Genomic DNA, 19805 nt, shown 5'->3' with positions numbered 1-19805 from the left:
AAAACCTAATGCATTTCTTTCCAGGCACACTGTTTTGGTACCTTCTGCTCCTAAAGACACCCATGCAAGTGAGGCCTGAGAATAGAAGTGCTCAAGCAGTTCATGCATAAGCTAAGTTCAAGAGGACCACTTTTTGCTCGGCATTATAAAAAAAAGTGTTTGTTCCGATGTATTTACAGTATCAGGATTTGACAGAGAGGTAAATTCACTAGCATAATCAATTTCATTATGCTAGATAAACGAACTTAAAAAAATCAAGTCAACTGTGAAAAATAAAAATGGAGCCACCATGTAATCAGTGTTTTATTTCAATTATTCCCTGCAGCCAAAGCATAGCTTTTACTCTTGTAGCGTCTTAAAATAAAAATTTGAAAGAAAAAAAAAAAAAGGCACCATACGCATTACATGGTCCAAGGCACTCATTACAATTTTGTTCAACTTCAGTGATACATCTTCTACTGCTACTGTTTTTAAATGCTTCTGCTTCCTGCACCCACATTCAAAGAGCAAACCAAGCAGAAGTGACTCATTCTACCATCAAGCAACTACTGGTGGGAAATCACATTTCTGCCATTCCACGGCCCTTGCAGACTCTGGGATTGCATAAACTTTGTTATGCATCAACTACAGATCCCAAAACTGAGGAAAACAAGCTTGGTACCTGCCTACTACTTCATGTAACTGTTTTTTAAAAAGCCATTTCATTGCTGGGATACAATCCAATAAAGTCAGCATTTATATTTAATCATCTAGTTACAACGCAAGACAATGCAAAACTGGGTACAATCGTTAGTTTCTGAGCTTAGTCCCAAACCAAACTAGATATTTTTTCCTTGTTAAGGATTCTAGTGTCCTTTGTTCTAATTCTATTAATAGAAGAATGATATGCTGTATTCTTGGAAACATTTTGCTTTTGTTTCAGCATTCCTGTGGCAGTAAGATTCCACATTGTCACATTAGCTTTCTTTTTTTGGCTGATGGAAATGAATCTCAATATGGTTCTGTATAATGCTTAAAGTCTAATGGTATATTTGACCCCACCTAAGACTAGAACCCATTAAATTCACACTATACAATGTATTTAATACAATTATCAATGCCATATCACAAGCCTCACAAAACAAACGTCAAGGAAGTCACTGACGCACAAGGTAGATACAGAAAATTTTCAAACACATTTAAATGTCTATAACAGTAAAAACATAATTCAAATTTCTGTCAAAGAATTTTAAATTGACAATTCAAAAGATATCAATCTCTATAAAATCAAGCCGTTTTGAAGTCGTATGTTCAGCATCATTCAGATATGCACCACAACAGCTTGATTCATCTGCCAACTCTTACAGAGATACTAATTGCACTAATCAGCACACTGAAACTACAGACTGCTCTGTTGTCCTTGTTTTAAAGGAGATTCCCCCTTTTTTCTAGTCACAGTAGGCATAACTCTCTGCCTTCTGTTCCTTCTGCCACCATCCTCCTGCCTTCTAAGCCTCAGGCAACTCATCTGCCCCTCAAGAGGCCTCAACAGCCTACTCCATCATGCCAGAACGCATTGCCAAAGTTCACCTCTAAATTTTAACATATCTCACACATGCTTAAAATGAGAGCAAAATCTGTTGCAAAAGGGAGTTCAGTAATACTTCTGTCATCCATGCAGCAGGAAGTACGTATGCAAATGCAAATCTGGGGATTGTGTTTGAAGGGATTGGGTCCATAAGTCTTATACTGATACTCTTCCCAGTATATCTGGAAGAAGAGGAAACAAACAAAGAAAAACTCCCTATAATCCAATATAAAGTTGTGTTACACTGAAACTTACCACATACCTGGTGACACTGAGAAAAACAATTTGAGGTAAGAAAACAGAAGGGCAGATGAGAGTGGCAAAATCCAAGTTTTTTCCATTCCTTCTCCTCAGTTCTTTTGCAAGGTTTGTCATGAGGCTGAAGTATATCATGCAGTTATGTACTAGTGCATGACTTTGCTAACATCCAAACATCTTGTTATAAGGAACACTTCAAACACCTCTCAACTTATTTCAAAACTACCCATTTTCTTTAGTATCAAGACAGTAACTTTCACTTGTCTTATTCATTCCCTAAGCGTCAACCTGAGTTCACCTGCAGCTGGTCTTGCTCCTCTAGGAAGGATGCCAGCAGAACCATTTGAAACTAGAACCCTTCCTACCAAGCCAACAGTTCACATGCATGTAACATCAATGTAAGTAACTTCAGGTTTTGCTCCAACCATTAAATGAAACCAAACTGACACTTCCCTGTGAAACAGTGCCATTTCCACTGAACTGCAAACTGAAGTTACTCAAAGGATGAGCTGACCAGAACAAGATCAGAGAGTGACAGAAGAAATTTTATTCCTCCTTCTGCGACCATTAGCCACTTCCATAAATCACGAGGCCTTGTAAAGGATTGAGAGAGAAAAACAAGAGGATGCTTTTGCATATGCGGCTAGAAGGAAATTAAACATCTCAGAATCATTAAGGTTTAGAAATGCTTCCATTAAGTTACCACCCAGAGCACAGCTCACTTTGGTAGCCACTGAAAATTCACTCTCAACCGAGATTCAGAACAGAAAGTTTTCTTCTTGTGGTTTGAACCACATAAAAGAGCTTTATACACTTCAAAGACCTTCTGACACACAAAACAGAAGCAAACCATGATGAAGTACTCTGCTTTTTTCCCATCCAAAAGAAGTTATGTATGTGCCTGTAGACAAACGGACTTCACAAAAGTAAGAAAAACGTAATCCCATTTCAAATCATTATGATCCAAGAGTTTTAGTCCATCCTTACTGCTGCAGAAGACATTAGGAAAGCTGGTAAAGAAAGCTTGGAAAAGAACAGAAAATTCAGTCAAATTATTACAACATACAGAGAAGTTAATAGATAAAATTTAATGAATGGAATTCTATAATTTAACACCATGGCAATGTTAGAATTAAAGTGGCATTATAATATTCTGTCAAACAAAAAGCCTCACAGAAAATGACAAAACATACTCAAAGCATCCCGATATGTCAGATTAGATTATAAGTATTTCACATGCACCAATGGGACAGCAAAGACTGATGTACCAACAGTACAGGCTTTTCACATTTTACCAGTAGTTCAGCAAAGGTGTCTGAGACACATGACTGAAGATTTCTCCACCTTCTTTGCCCATCTTAACCCACCCTTAAACCTTTTAAGTGCAACTGGCACTGTGCACAAACAGCTAGGGAAGCATAACTGCCAAAGGGGAATCGATTGCATAGCAGCTATTGGAAATGCCAAAAGGCATCCATCTGCAATCAACACTATGTGTTCAGAAGTCTGATCCCAGTGCTTTTGCGGCCTCATCTACTGTAACACATCCTACCGAGATAAAACACATATAATATTTGACAACTCTGTCAGCAACTGAAAAGGAGTTCCTGCCCAAGTACTGGCTCAGGAACGACAACCCTACTTTCATGCTAAACTGCAAGACTTTCAAGAAACTTCAGGTGTTGGAAGATTAAAAAATACAGCCAAAATGTAGGCATTATGTAGTCCACAGACAAAACAATGCAAGTAGAATTATACACACAAACAGAAGTTCTGACCTAAGGAGCATACACACCAATCAGCTATGCTACTGTCACTTCAATTGCTCTAAAGAGGTATCAGCTTGACTTTGAACAGAATAACCAAAACCACTGACCACTTCTAGTTTACCTAAGTAATTTTTATTCCACGAATAGTGTAGCAACAAAAAGTTAACTCTTTTTCATCCTGTTCTGCAATTCTTCAAAAGCCTCTGAAACACGAGACAGAAGAATACTCAGCCCTGGCCACTAGAAGAAACCCACATTATCCAGATTTTTGCAGTACTGGAACACAGAAAGAAGAGCAGTCAGTGCCAAGCGCTGACCCTGGCAGCATGCTGCTCTGTTCAGTCAGTGGCCAACAATTTGCCTCTCACAGCTTTGTTTGTGGAGCCTGGAATGACAGCCTAGCTGGACATCCTGCATTCTCTCTGAAAAGCTCATACTAAGAATCATAATGAGTAAGCATCCAAAATGCTTTCTCATCACAGGCTGATAGGTGTATCAGTTCTTGTAGCTGTATAAGGAAGTTGTCAGATCACACCCAAGAAGTTTTTTCTTTTTTGACATTGTCTTTTTTTTCACAATAATTATTTATCTGAAATCTAGTTTTGAAACACACACTAATATTAATCAGATCTAGAAACTCCAGCAGCAGAATATGTAAAAAGATACTGCTCTCTGATTATTTAATAGGGCACAATACAAGGCACAAACACCTGGAAAGCTGCTGACAATCATCTGCATGTTTACTTAACTGTTGCCACTGTAGGCCTGGAAGGACCATTTTCTTCTTTATTGGATTTTTAAGTTACTGGGCAGAGATGTGTAGAGGGTTCATGAAGACATCTGCTGCTTAGTAAATTGGATGATTTATTCTCACATAGCATCCTGAGTAATTGCATGTATGTATTAGTTTTCACTGCACATTCCAGCTGAGATGCTTTCAGGGACACAATTCTGCCTTAAGGCTGGTATTTGCAGTCTGTCGTATCAGCATGGATCACAAAAAAATTATTGGCTAGTTCTTAATTTTTATGATAAGAAATACATTCCAAATACAGATTTAAAATACAAAGTGATTTTAAGTTTATTTGCAATTTTAACACAATCGTGAATGTCACCATAATATTTTGCTCATAACCTATATACAGGTCACTCAGAAGAGAAATTCCCTGCAGCGACGAATGATAACAGCTTCCTAAGAAAATAATGCAACTTATCACTTTCTGTCACCCAAAGGACGCAAAAAATGTTTCCAATGTCAGCTGAATCTTCATCTGTGTTATATTTCTAATAATCACAAGCTGTGAAAAATTGAATTCCTAAAACCAAAACTGTAGCCATAAATTTTACATTATTTACATAGTTTCATTAGGAAAACAAAGATTAAACTAGAAGCCATAGCTGTAGTAGCTCTGATTATTTTTCTGTCTTTTTCTACAAAATAAAGAACAAACTGTTGTCTTTATAAAAGAAACAGAATTGTGGACTGTAGTAACTGTAATATATGGAACATAACCATTGCAGGAGCCACACCAACAATTTCTCCCTCCTTAAGTTCAGTTCACATAAGAAACATGAGCTTTCTCAGTCTCAAACAATAGGCAGGAGAAAAGATCAGCCAAAACTCTGTTTCTGCTGACAGAGAAGCTGCCACTGAATTCATAGCCAACACAGCATATTCCCATACTGCATAGACTCACAACTGTGAAATAAAAAGAAGCTGTATTCAAACCATTTAATTCTATTTCTTTACATGAAAGGCATACCCAAAGACCTCATACATTCAGTAAAGACCTGTCAACCCTTACTTTTGTGGATTTTTTTTTCTTTAAACATGCATTTTCTCCACAGAATAGAGAAAGTTTGTGGTATAAATAGGGAAGTACAAAAAAGGGCAAAATCTTGGATCAAACGAAGCCAACAGAAGTGTCGTCATTAATGTCAAAAGGGCAAGGATTCTACCAATATTGATAAAAGCAGGCCCAAAAATTTGAAACAAATGGGAGGAGACTGACAGCACAATCCACCACTACACCATTTGCTGAAATATACTACAAGGTCTCTTGCTTCAGGAACCATTCCATACTCACTCTAATTTCATTTAAGTTCAAGCAATAGCCATGTAAAGTATACATCTAAAATATGCATCTGTAAATAAAAGCTCTACAACTACTACAGCTCACACATGCAGAGTCAGGCTTTCCATCCATCTCACATCAGCATATTTAAACCTCATCAAGGCAAGTCACCAACACATTGTCATAGGTATTTATGGTTCTCTCACCAGAACCATCAGCAAATGATGGTATTCCAGCAACAGAAGTGTCAAATACAATGGGATCTGTGTCAAAGAGTTTACACCATATATTCAGAACAGATGAAAGAGACAAGTAGAGAAGATGATGAAGACAACAGAACATGAAGGGTGGAGTGAGACTGAGTTAACTTGGATCAACTGCACAACCTTCTATATTAAAAAACAACAAAACAAACTGCTCCCCCCGCTCAACAAACAAAACTCAAACCACACAATATGGAGATAATCACATAAAGTATCCGCAAGTAGTTCACTGATGGCCAATAAATACCTGTAACGTGCAGTATGGAATATCGGCAAACACAAAAAGACTCCACACACAAAAAGGATACATAGAGTAGGAATTAATCTCCAAGCCACAAAACTATGAAGCACAAATAACTTATCCTTATGGCTTCTATCTACATTTTAGCAGGGGTAGGGGAGATGACTACAGATAAGTTCAGCTTACACTGCCCTGCCTCTCCAGTCCCGACAGGTACTGCCTGCTACTCCTACGTATTTGTAGCTACATGCATTACTGCAGTTCAACAACAGGTGCAAGAAAACATCTCATTAAAAACTGAAGAGTCTCTAAAAACCAAACCAACAACTACGCAGGGGGCAGGGAGAGGGAGGATTTTATTTTTCGAACTTGGGAGTTTGTTTCTCCACGGAAACAGGGATATTCTTGGTTAAAACACTGACCTGCATCCTAAGCGCAACCAGTATTTAAAACATAAAATTAAGGCTCGTCTTCTGGCGTTCAAGACGTAAGAAACAGAGCAGCAAGCCCAGGCACCGACACGCACAAGGGAGCTGAACGCCCCTTCGCTCCTGCCTGCCAGCCTGGAGCTTCCCGCTCCGATTTCACCGAAAAAGCACGGGATTTCCACCGCGCTCCGGCTCCAGCAGTGTCATCGGACAGCCCGAGGCAGCGGGACCGAACCGAGCAAACCCGAACCCCGCACCAACCGCGACCTCCCCCCTCACACCAGCGGCCTCTCCGCCAGCAGGCGGGGGTCCCGGCCTGGCTCGAAGACGTGGCCGCAGCGGCCACCCGAACGCTGAGCGGGTCTGAAACGCCCGTTAACACCTGCAACTGCCACACGCAGTGCCAGACACACCCCTGTCCCCGGCCCACCTCACTGCCCCGCCCGCTCTGCCTCCCGCCGCGGCGGCACCCGGCCGCGGGAACACTACCACGGCCGGGCCAGGGGTGCCGGTGGGCGAGCCCGGCAGGAGGAGGAGCGCGGTGAGCGAGTGGGAGGCTACCGACCTGCTCCGCCCCCCCCGCGGGCTGCCGTGGTTCGCTCCCGGCGGAGCCCTGCGTCGCTCCCATAGTAACATCGCCAGCCCAGGCGTGGGCGGCTGCCGCCTGCGGCCCCCGGCGCTAGCGGTCAGAGCCGTCAGCCCCGGGCATGCTTCTCTCCAGCCTTGGCCCCGCTGCTCGGGAAGGGCTGGAGGAAACCGGTCGAGCCTCTGGCCGGCGGGAGAGGCGCGGCGGCGGCCGGAGCCCGTCAGGGACAAAGGCGGCACTGAGGAGCCCGCCACAGAGCGACTTTGTACTGCCGGGGCCCGGCCGCCCTCAGCCGCCAGCCAATCAAGCCTGCAAACGCCCCGGGGCGGCGGAGAAACATTTTCATTCTCCCTGGGAAGAAAAGAATTGTTATTCTCCATTTACAAAAATATTTCTTGTATTCTTGCCCTTGGCAGCAGCCGGTAGCTGCCGCCTGTCACCGGGTAAACGGCAGAGATGGGCCCATGGTCCCAGCCCTCACAGCATTTCTGGCGTGAGGCTCTTGGGCAGTATCCACTGCTGCTTTGCCAAACAGAAATGCATCAGTCATTTCTACCTTTTCTGTTCGTGTGTTTTCAGGAGGAGAGGGATTCAGAAGCACCCCACACCCAATGGCTTCCCCAAGTCTGCAGCCTCAGTCATGTTCCCCTCCCACCACCTAACAGCCCTTCCACATCAGTCTCACAGTCAACACTGCTGATTTTATTTCAGAGGCTGAATTGCTCAGTTGAGACCATAATTACATATTTTTAAAAAGCATGTTCTTGAGGTATTCTCAAGAGCTTGCAGAAATGATAGTCGCTAAAAGCACTAAGGAGGAGAAGACTGGCAGAAGTTCAGCCACACTTGTATTCAGAAATAAAGATTTCTTTCTCAGTGCTACTGTCTTCCTGGGGTTATATTATTTTGGGCGTATGAGTCAATACTTGAATCAATTCTTGGAAGGAAGAAAAAAAGAATGAGGACAAACTGTAAGGGAAGAGCTTTCTCAGGCCAATACTTTAAAAAAAGAATGCAAACAGCATGTTACTTTAAACTTAGAGAGAAAAATGCAGAAAAATGCCAAAGCATGAACTTGGCTCTTCTTTCATCTGGTCCCTCCTCTCAGTTTTACAAGTGAGGGTTACCATCCAACTTGTGTTTGCACACTAGCCGTCTGGTATACGACCAAAGTCAAGACCACTTGAAAAAAATGAAGTGTAGGGGGCCAGGCCCCTTACACACATGGGGCACTGTGATAGCATCTGACATAGAGAATTGGTCCATGAGATACAGCGGGACAAGGCAAAACAGCTGCCACTGTGCACCACTGAGTGCTTCTGCACCTCTCTGCAAACTGGAGGCAACTTCCCAAAGATTGAGCACTGGCTGGCAACATCAGCCAACTGCATTCTCTTAACATACATATCAAGTTCATGGCAGCATAAAGCAGAGCACCAGCCTCCTGCAGCCGTCTCCCTCCATACAGGCTCTGGCAGAAGATGCACAGCTAGCACTTCTGATCCCCTCCCAGCCTGCTGGAGGGTGCAAGCAGTGCCAGTCAGAGCAATGTAAGGTTCTGCCTGTCCTGTCCAAGGCTGAAGAGGATTACTTCTTATTCCAGATAAAAGTTGCAGTTTGGCCCAAAACCTCATTTTGGCATGTTCTGTGACTTTATTACAGCCACACAGTATTAACACTAACAGTGAGGTTATCAGGCTATACTTTCTTGAGCTGTAGGGCAGCAACCAAGGTTAACACAGCTAGCCTGAGCCAAGATACAGGAACTGACCACAGCAAAGTAGGCTGGTTTTCAACCGCTTACCACAAATTGTCACCCGAGAATGGCTTATCAGTTAGTTTCAATTCACTTTCCAGAAACAACAGACAATCTACCTGGATGGAAAAAAAAAAAATCTACCTGGACTTCCTTAAGGCCTTTGTCATGGCCCCCTCCAACATCCTTCTCTCTAAATTAGAGAGATACGCATTTGATGGACTGTTTGATGGATAAGGAATTGACTGGACAGTCACATCCAGAGGGTAGTTGTCAGCAGCTAAATATCCAGATGGAGATGAGTGACAAAGGGTGTCCCACAAGAGTCCATACTGGGACCAGTACTTTTTAATGTCTTCATCAATGACATACACAGGGATCAAGTGCATCCTCCGCAAGTGTGCAGATGATACCAAGCTGAGTTGTGCAGTTGACACACGTGAGGGATAGGATGTCATCCAGAGGGACTTGGACAAGTTTGAGAAGTGCACTCATGTGAACCTCATGAGTAGGCCCATGTGAACCTGCATCTGGGTTGGGATAAACCCCAGTACCAACACAGGCTGAGGGATGAAAGGATTGGGATTGAGAGCAGCCCTGCAGAGAAGGACTTCGGGGCACTGCTGGATGAAATTTTGGACATGAGCTGGCAGTACATGCTTGCAGCCCAGAAGGCAAATCATATCTTGGGCTGCATCAAAAGGAGCATGGCCTGCAGGTCGAGGGAGGTGATTCTGCCCCACTGGTGACACCCCACCTGGAGTCCTGTGTCCAGCTCTGGAGCCTCAGCACAGGAAAGACATGGACCTGTTGGACAGGGGCCAGAGGAGCCACAAATATGATCAGAGGGCTGGAACAGCTCTGCTGTGAGGACAGGCTGAGAGAGTTGGAGCTGTTCAGCCTGGAGAAGGGTCCAGGAGACCTTATTGCAGCCTCTCCGTACTTAAAAGGGGACAGACCTTTTAGCAGGGTCTATAGTGATAAAACAAGGGGTAATGGCTTTAAACAAAAAGAGAGGAGATTCAGGCTAGATATGAGGAAGAAATTTTTTACAATGAGGGTGGTAAAACACTGAACAGGTTTCCCAGAGAGGTGGCAGATGCCCCATCCCTGGAGACATTCAAGGCCAGGCTGGACAGGGCTCTGAGCAACATGATTAGTTGAAGATATCCCTGCTCATTGCAGGGGGGTTGGATTAGATGACTTTTGAAGGTCACTTCCAATCCAAACTCTTCTATGATTCTATTAAAACAATCCTTTTGGGCTTATCAAAACATCTCTCATGTTTGTTCTTAAAATTTCTCACTTGTATGAGGAAAGATAACTGTTCCTGCTTTCTTATTTATTTTTCCTCAAACCAAACAGCCACTTTGCCATGATGGACAGATAAATCATCCTATACTAGTCCAAAAATGTGAGCAGTAAGTGACCTCTAGTGCTCATGCTCACACTAGAGCTTGGCCAAGTGCCCAGATGCCCATACTGATGGCATAACTATCAACATTATCATAACTTACAAGTTACTTATCCTGAAATCAACTTCATAGAACTGACTTTCATGCCTTCCTGGGTATTTTCTGCCCTTTGATCAAGCTGTCATCCCACAGGTGAATATGTAGGTAGGACTTATGAGGGGAGGATGATGCCACCTTAACCAAAAATCGAAGGACATAAGATTAGCAGTGTAATAAGTGACAAGAGCTGCAGGAACTCCTCCAGCACAAGTTCCTACCTCCTGTGGCAGGAAAGGGGAGAACAGATACTCAAAGCACCCAATTCTGTAGGAGTGATTCCACTGAAGAACAGCATTCCCATTCTCTTTCTTTGTAAGACGGAAGAAAACAAAACCGAACCCTTAAACTGCAGCTCAATGCTGCAAAGTGTATAATTAGACATAACTTCTCCTGACTCAGCTTCTCTTAAACGCCACAAGACACTACACTGTGAATCATGAGTGACTACCAAGAATATCTACAAACTAGCCAAAACTGACCTAGGATAGCCATACAAGCAGAAGAGGGGCAGGAGACCCAGAAAAACGGTCTGTTCCATCTGTGCAGGTCTTTGCACACTTAAGAATGTTGGGAGGCATGGCTGCCTGCACTTTTCACTCATTGTCTCCCTTTAAAACAGGAGATGCAGGTACAGTTGTAATCAGTCCTAGAAGGGATACTGCATCATGAAGCGTAAAGGCTGGGTACCAACACCATGTCAAAATTACATGAACTGGGCTATAAATGTGCAGCTCTGTCTTCTGCAGTGTTTACAACCAGCTATTTTACATGTGCAATGACTGTACAAAACACTAACATGTGCAGGAGATTTCACAAAATGCTATGTAGGTGTGGAGAGATTTTAAAATTAACTTCCATGGAAAGAGTAATTGGTGTTAACTCTATGAGAAACATGCAAATAACTTCTAGTGACCACATTTCCCATTGAGATTTTCGGTTTAAGCAATCAAGGCAGACGTTCGCCTACAATCAGATTGAATCTGTGGTCTGTGTAGTACTAATTTAGAGATCACTTGCTGTAGCTTGAGTATGCAAAACCTAGGACGCATTCCATAAATTATCTAATGCTCCAGTGAATTGAGCAGTTGTGCTCCTTCCAGCATCAGTGGAGGGAACACCCGTTTAACACTACACTACAGGATGCAAATTTAAAATAAGCAGCTGCCTCTCACCATTACTCCTGCCAACCAAGTAAGGCTATTCAGCAACTTTCCCTGCAGTGACCAAGCTTAATGTCCATGTTGTGATTCAGGTTCACTCTGCCTCCTCCCCACCACTAAGCCTTTTAATTGGCCCTTCTGACAATCAGGCGTTGTGAGGTTTGTTCTTTTTTTTTTGTTTTTTGAATGTTGGAGTTCAATGCTTAGTAGTGCTGGTAGACAGTACGGCAAATGGGCAACCTACTTAAAGAAATGAGAACTGATTTCAGCAAGAGATACTGGAAGTGCAGGCTGCTAGCCCAGTTGTTAAACAGTCTGAACAGATAGGTCAGTTTTGCTTTTGTTTTTAAGCAAGCGTTCATGATCCTCTGATGAAAGGTACTGTAGAAGTTTCTAAAAATACAATGCTGCGAAACAGCCTTTCCCCCTTCCCTTCCAGGCAATCTCTTTAGACTGCTATTTGTCACCAGCCTGCAAAATCACACAAATCAGTCAGCCCAGTCCTACTGAAATAATTCATAAATCCAATTACATCCACTTCTTTATATAGTAAGCTGGGCCCTAACAGATTCAACCTTCAGGATTAGAAGATGTGTAGGTAGCTGACCTCTGACTCTTGTTGAATTGCTCAGGAGCTACATGTGGTTCAAACACACAGCTCTACACTGGCGTTAAGTCACATGTATAGCGCACTTAATCCTAGTCTCTATCTTGAAGGGACTAGAGAAGCCACATATACTATCTGGGTACTTGTTAACATGTGTAGAAGTAAATTCAATGGAGGGCCACGAAGATGGAGGGGGCTAAAGCACCAGTTCTGCAGGAGGAGGCTGTAGCAGCTGGGCTTGTTTAGTCTGGAGGAAGGATGGCTCTGGGACACCTAACAGCAGCCCACTGGTGCTGATGAGAGGAAGTCTGAGGAGATGCAGCCAGGTTCTTAACAGTGGTGCATGGTGCAAGGACAGGAGGTGATGGGCAAAAGTTCAAACGAGAAGTTCGGAGGAATATAAACAGAAATTTTTTTTCACCCATGAGGGCAGCCAAAGCTGTGGACCCAGGGCACAGAGAGGTTGTACCATCTCTGTCCTTGGAGGTTTTCAAACCCCAACCAGGTAAAGCCCCATGCAGCCTGTTCTGATCTCACAGCTGACCCTGCTTTAGGCAAGAGGTTGGGCTAGAAACCTCTAGAGGTGCCAGGGAAGTTTCTTTGCCCTAGATCTCTATTCCCTAACAGAGGTTCCCCTCTACCTGAACTAGCTTATTATTCCTGGGTCACTGCATGACTCAAGTGCCAGCATAAAGCAGAGTGATGTGTTCACTAACCTGACCCTTGTCTCCACTTTCAAAGTACAGCTTGTGATTATGCAGCATAAAGGTTTTGGCATGCAGCTTGCAGGGTCCAGTATGTTTACTGTCTCTGGTCTAGTGTAGGGATGCACAGCTGTACACACTTTCCATGTTTCAAAGTAGCAATTCTAAGGCTGTTATTTTAGTAACCATGGATGTCCCTAGAAGAAATACAGAGCCCAACATAAACAGCATCCCATACTTTATACATACTTTTTCTGGGGTAATCAACAGTACAAAATCCGCTGTGGCTTACTGGCCACCTATTTTGATGTTCTCATGGTAAGCACATATACATATATATATATATATGTTGTTTTGTTTTGTTTTTTTTTTTAAACTTAGACATACAGATTTATATAGACACTTCAAATCAGCAAAATTTAAAGCATGTAGATAAATATTCAGAGCACAAAGCAGTACTATTCTAAGCCAATTAGAAAAACTACTGTGACAAGCTGTTATATGCTGAACAAATAGGAACAGCACTGGAGATATTAACAGTATGAAACACAGTAACACAGTATATTTTTCTCAAAAGTTTTGAAATATTAGTCATCAGTTATACTAGATCTCACAAGTTTATTCTGCTAAAAAAAGGCATAAGACTGCTTGGTTTTGACGTTTCTTTGCAAAGAATGCGACTTAGAAAATATAGATGCACAGCACTTTTCACAGGGTAGATAAAAAGCAGCATGAGAATACACAAAGATGTTTTATAATAGTCAATAAAAAAGGATAATGTGGAGAATAAATAAATACATTTTATTTATTCTAAACATATTTTCATCTGTGCAATTTTTTAAACTACACTGCAGTGTCTTGAAAATTACACTGGTAAGTCAGACAAGCAAATGAAACACTGTGACCTACTGCTAGAGAGTGAAACAGGGACTTAACAGTGACTCTACCTGGACACACACACCTCCCCCCCAACCCTACGCATTATGCAAAATGAAGCAACTTTATTTGACATAAGCACTTTGACCACTATTAATTTAGGAAGCTACAAAAGCTAGTACTGTTATTCTAAAGAATGAAATAAGTAGTTTAAACAGATCCAAAACACACAAGTGCGTACTATGTTTCTCCCCAAACATCACACAAAAGTGCATATCAACATGTGAAAGGAAATCTCTTCCCCACCCCCAATGAATTCATTTTAAACAGAAGGCACTGCATTGAGCACATTCTGTTTGAACATTCATTTTGCTTACATCTCATTTCCTTCCTCTCTTCTCCATGCTTCTTGACTACTCCTTGCAAGGCTCTGAAACAATCCTCTGCTTTCAGCAGTTTATCTGCCTTCCCTCACTAGAAGCCAAGCCCTACAACATGAAAAACTTTACCATGGTAATCAACTCTTATGGCTCAAACTAATTAAAACAACACAGTAAAGAAAACAAAGATCTCATTCTCATGGAGATCATTATTAAGAACAAGCAAAATAATATGCAGAATGCACAAGACCTAACATACACAAAACCTTCCTGTTAATTTTTTTCTGATACAGAGATTAATTTAAAGAACAAAGCTCCAGACAGCAGTTCTTCAGCCAAGTTAGTCTTTTAGAGCACTAAAACTGTGCTTCAAAGCTCTGCCTCTCCCCATCCTATTTATACTGGCAAACCTCCTGCTGACAGGCTCATTAAGAAACAAAGCAGTTCTGCAGCACTATTCAGTAACAGCAAGGTCCCAGCTAGGGTACTATGCTCGTTTTTGGGTGCTGCTCTTTGGGAAGGACCAAAATGAGCTGGTGAGAGTCCAACAGAGAACAGTGAGAACAATCATCATGGAGAAACAAGATGGACACAGCTATGCAAGTCATTCACTTGCCAGTTCCACAACTCCTGGGAGCCCACAGGCAAAGTGGCTGGATGCAGCTTCTGAGGCATCTTTTTCTAGTGGATACATGGTCCTGGAGTTTCTTTTGCTAACAGCTGGGCTTCCAAGTATCCACATTCCCTGGTGTAAGGTTTGCATACCACACCAGATTCTTAACAGCTTTTTTTATTATGAGGAAATGCTAGATCCGCTTGAGATCTCAACTGGGACATTTCTGCCTAGCTATGCTTCACTGATACTCTCATATCATCTTTTCCCCCCACACACTGCCCTAACTGAACAGGTCTTGCTTGTTATTTTATAAAATGCTGACTTTTTTTTTTTTCCCCTTTTCTCCCTTTCCCCCCCCCTTTTTTCCCCCTTTACAGTCTTATTAACTAGCATCCTCTCCCCTCACTTCCAGAACATTAAACTAACAGATAAGTAGATTTGGTTAAGTACATCACAAACTAAAAATAAAGGACAACAGATACTCACATTTCCAAGTAAATTACTAAAGCAGCAACAGCTATTCATATCTCAAGAATGAAAGATAAGTCAATTATGGTTTTGCAACACACCAGCATAAAAGCCCTTTGCTCTCTTAAAATTGTTATCTATAAATGACTTACAAAAACAAGCCAAACATGTTTGATCAAGACATAAAACTAAGGACGCATTTTATATTCTCTCTGGAAGCACTTGAGAAAAGGTTTCAAAAGCAAGGTTAAGATGCCAAAAGGATTATATTTACCTTAATGATGTACTATAATAAAATATGCAGCAAAACAACTCTCCCTGTGTGTGGCTATTCTGTTTCCCAGGACTCCACTGAGTCACTAAGCAATTCCCATTAATATTACCCTCCATGCTTAAAGTAATTTATTTATCCCCAAACCCATGCTAAATATTTATATTTGCCGAAGACATCACCATAGATTAAATTAATTCTTTACCAATGTTTAGCTAAGAGATGAACTAGTGCAGGCCTGTGCATTATTATTTGCATAACTTCAGCAGAATATTGAGTTCATTGCAGAAGTCTCTCCTCTTCTGGAGGCCTGTTGTATATCATCCAGCTTTCAGAAAATGCACATGTGCTTATTCTAGGTTGCTTCAGGAATCCAAAAGAACAGGTTCAGATTTCAACATATTACTCTACAGTTTCTTAAAACCTCTTAAAATCATAGCTAAAAGAATGAACATTACAGTTAGCACATGATGAGAATCCATAATTTTAAACTAATGGCCACTTCTGTTACAACATCACTACTACCTTGTGAGGAATGACAGATTTTGAGCGTCTCTGTCCACTCGCTGTGAGATGCTTTGGGCTCGACGTACGGCTGTGCTCCCAGTCCCACTCACAAGGAGATGGCAGTGCACTAGTTTGCTCCCTGAAAAACAAAGTTTCATTTGAGTCATGTATAATCACAGAAGAGTTATTGCGAAACCTAGGACATTGAAGTCCTAGAGATAGAGAGGATATAAAATATATTTCACTGGTTTGCCAGGGTTCAGCTTCCCTGGCAACCAAGTGGGAACAGCAGTTGAATAAAGGAGATACTCAGCAGTATTTGCTCTTGCAGCAATGCTTCAGACTTCAGTTTTAGCACTGTCCCTCCTCAGGCATCCACACCTGCCTGCACACAAGGCAACAATGAGTTTTCTTTCGCAAACTAAATAGGGTACAGATAGGAAATATGCTTAATAGTCCCCCTGTTGCACTGGTCCTCTCCACAAGGCATCTGGGCATTTTAATTTAGTCTTAGTCGGACAGCTTAGCTTGTACAAGAGTGTTGTACAAAGTTAAGCCAGTAAGAACACTGTATCTTGAGCACAGCCTCCCTAAAAGCAATCAGATATATGTGCTCCAGTGATGTCAACTGGTAACGTAACAACGCGAGTTGGCGAATGACACACAAAAAAATAATTCCAATATAATTTGCTACATCTTCACCTGCAACAGGCCTCTGACACCCCCTTCTGCAAAGGCAGTAAGTTAGCTTCCATTCAGCATCCCTGTCAGAGTTCTCTTCTCCCCCACCCCTTGTCCTAGCCTTTGATTTTCCTGTGTAGGAAAACAGAAAATAAATGGCTTAACTAAGATGAAGCAGAAACTTTTGACAGAAATAGAAACAGAAGCCAGTGGTTAGGGTTTGTTTGTTTGTTGGGTTTTGTTTTTAAAAGAAAACCAACACACATCTTGATTACCTTAACTCCTCTGAAAGAGCATCCTTCCAAAGTGTTCCATCTTTAAGGGATATAGCCTGACTTCCCTAGCAGAGTATCTTCTCCATACTGTAACTGTTTGTTTGTTCATTTTCCTCACCAATGTATATTAATTCTGCTTAATACTCCATTAGCCATTTCTAGAGAGCAAGAGAGCCATAAGAAAGAGATACTGAACGAATTCTGCAGAACTTCCCCAATTATCTACAAGTATATCCCACATTTTATGGATCGTGTCTTGTGTCTGACACCCACCTTTTCTTGAGCACAATCATAATGAGGACCCAGGTTCAAAAAAGCAACTTTAAAACTGCTAAGATATTTTAAAGATACATATGGTCTCAGATTAACTTCTTAAAAACTTCAAAAATGCGAACACCTGCCAGACGTTACATTGTGAAACTATAATAGAAGGTCTTTTTCCCTCTCTGCTGATTATTACTTCCAGGAAGATGCTCTTATGCTGAAACAGTTGTTTTGGATCAAGGCATGGCTTCTGAAGTCACAGAACAAAAGGATGCTTAATATGAGTTTACTACGCTGTGCATTATGAACAAACATCAGCTTTATTGTTCCAGGTTGTGCACAGAATACTATTCTAGAGGCTGCAGGAAAGTTACACAAGAAAGCTAAACTCAAACTACCACTGCTGTCATCATTTTGCCTCTGCATCAAGATGCCAAAAATCATAAAAACAGATCTGTCACAGAAAACACGTCACTATTCCAAGCCAAAATGGAGGTAGAAAAACATGTTTTATAATGCCTTTGATATGGAAATGTAAATGAATGCCCTGGCAAAACAACATAATTGCCTTTCCTGCTTTATTTCACACCTTAGTCTGGGTTTTTAGATCAGGATTTTCACAACTTTCAAGTGATGTCACTGGAGCTAGCATCACACTCCAATGCTATTTTTCTTTTAACTTTAGGAGATGATTAGGTTAAAGGAGGTATTTGAATTAAGCATGCACCTGAATTTGTGCAGTGGTGAGACGACACATGAGGACCTCTATATCCCATGTTCCGCATTGCGTTTTAGGAACTGTCTCATTAGGTCTGTTACTTTTTTCTTTCCCCCCTATACACAATCACACTTCTAAAACACCTTCTCCCTATGAACATGACAGGGTATCTCTACAAGTTGAGTGATAAGATGATATTAGCAAAGTGAGCTATTAATTTGCTTATTCCAGTTGTACAGAATTAGCAGTCTGCAGCTAAGAAAAAATAACAGCTCTTTTTTCTTCAACTCACGGTTCACTTTGCTGCAATTGCTGGTTACCAGCCTTTAGTTCCCAAAAAGTTTTAACGAAAACATAAAAGTGATCCCTATTACAGTCCAATGACAACAGCTTTTCTGCTTTTGTGAAACTGTTGGAATGGCAAATCCAAACATAATCCAAATACATCTTAACCACTTTGGAATTCCAAGTGCGTGTAACAATTGCATGAACTAAACCTCTCCCTGAAAGTAGGGAGATACCAAATCAAGTATGCTGGAAGCAAACACAAATATTAACAGGGCAGTGTCTTTTGCACTTTGACACTGACTAGCACTCAGTAGTAGATTAAAGCCAAGCAGTCACAGTTATGAAACAAAAAATAATGGATACTGAAGTTAGGAAGTTTCATTTTCAGATGGCTTGTTTCAAGCTGTGACTCTGGCCAAACAAGTCTACTTGAAAGCAAAGGGGAATTCTGGAGGAATGTACCATTACTTTCCAATACTACTCCTCAAACTATCAAGTTTTATCAACATGTAAAGAGTTGCTGCAAAATTCAAAGAGACTGGCATGTAGGTAACTTACATGAAACAATCAAAGGAAGTCAGTCCAGGACATTCCACTGTCCTGTGTCCAAATACATTGTCCTAAGAACCCCTTTTACTAGGCAGATTTTTAACAAAAAGCCCTACAAGCACTTATTAATACAATACCAGAAGCTTAGGGCAAACTTGAAGAATACTTGTGTAGAAAAGAGGCTGGAAGCTGTTGGCTTCAGCATATATTCTAGACTGGTTTTTGTGGTTTTGGTGATGCAACTAGAAAAAAGATCATATTGTGCACTGTATTTTAATGACTTTTACTGTTGCTACCACCATTAGAGGAAGTGTTCTTGTGGAAAAATTACAGGATACATCTGAGTTCAGTCACAGCCAAATAGTCACAGTTTTACTCCAAGCTTTTCTTTGAAGTCTTGCTTACAGAAAACTATTCCAAACCAGTACATATTAATTGCTCTTGAGCAAAAGCTTCTCACTTTTTGCACTCCTCTGCAACGTCTGAAGCAGAGTGACAGCATTCTAATGTACAGCAAAACTAGGAGAGCCTAGAAGGGCTTGGGAAGACACCCGTCCATTGATGCCACTCATGTAGGGCAAGGTGGGAGAGAATGACAATCCCCTCTCACAGAAAACACACGTTTTTGAAGGAAACAGTCATAAAAGTTTTCTGAAGCCTAATACTTGGGTGGTACAAGAATGAACTCTGGATAGTCTTTAACAAAACCAGAATGCTCAGTATTTCACATTTAGCATTAATAGCCTTAATTGACTTCTCTTTTAATAACTAAAACTTTCCTTCAAGGAAATGGTATTTCTAAGTATGATGAACTCTTGCTTCCCAGCAGAGAAGGAAAGTTGCACACATAGAGAAAAGTGTTTTCCTTTTCCACTTTTAGCAGCTGCTAGTTCTCTCATGGATAAAACTAAAATATGCATGTCTTCAAATGGGGGAGGGGGAGCGCATACATACGAACACCAGCTTAGTAGTAAGTAATAAACA

At 41.5% G+C, this 19805-nt stretch overlaps 1 protein-coding gene across 4 annotated transcripts in view; it reads right to left on the bottom strand.

The window, feature by feature from the left end:
- The window catches only part of TJP2 (tight junction protein 2), an 85252-nt gene that overhangs the window by 39535 nt on the left and 25912 nt on the right, over nucleotides 1-19805 (bottom strand). For 2 of the 4 annotated variants that reach the window (XM_071802080.1, XM_065860645.2), the window contains exon 5: nucleotides 16065-16185. In XM_071802080.1, coding sequence (XP_071658181.1) covers nucleotides 16065-16185 — 121 coding nt within the window. Of the gene's footprint in view, nucleotides 1-7031; nucleotides 7082-7166; nucleotides 7191-16064; nucleotides 16186-19805 lie in introns of those variants that run through there. The other 2 variants (XM_065860644.2, XM_071802081.1) reach the window with 2 other exon arrangements.

This window comes from Patagioenas fasciata, chromosome Z (genome assembly GCF_037038585.1).
Source record: "Patagioenas fasciata isolate bPatFas1 chromosome Z, bPatFas1.hap1, whole genome shotgun sequence".
Lineage (NCBI taxonomy): Eukaryota > Metazoa > Chordata > Aves > Columbiformes > Columbidae > Patagioenas > Patagioenas fasciata.
This window is presented reverse-complemented; position numbering and strand designations above follow the sequence as displayed.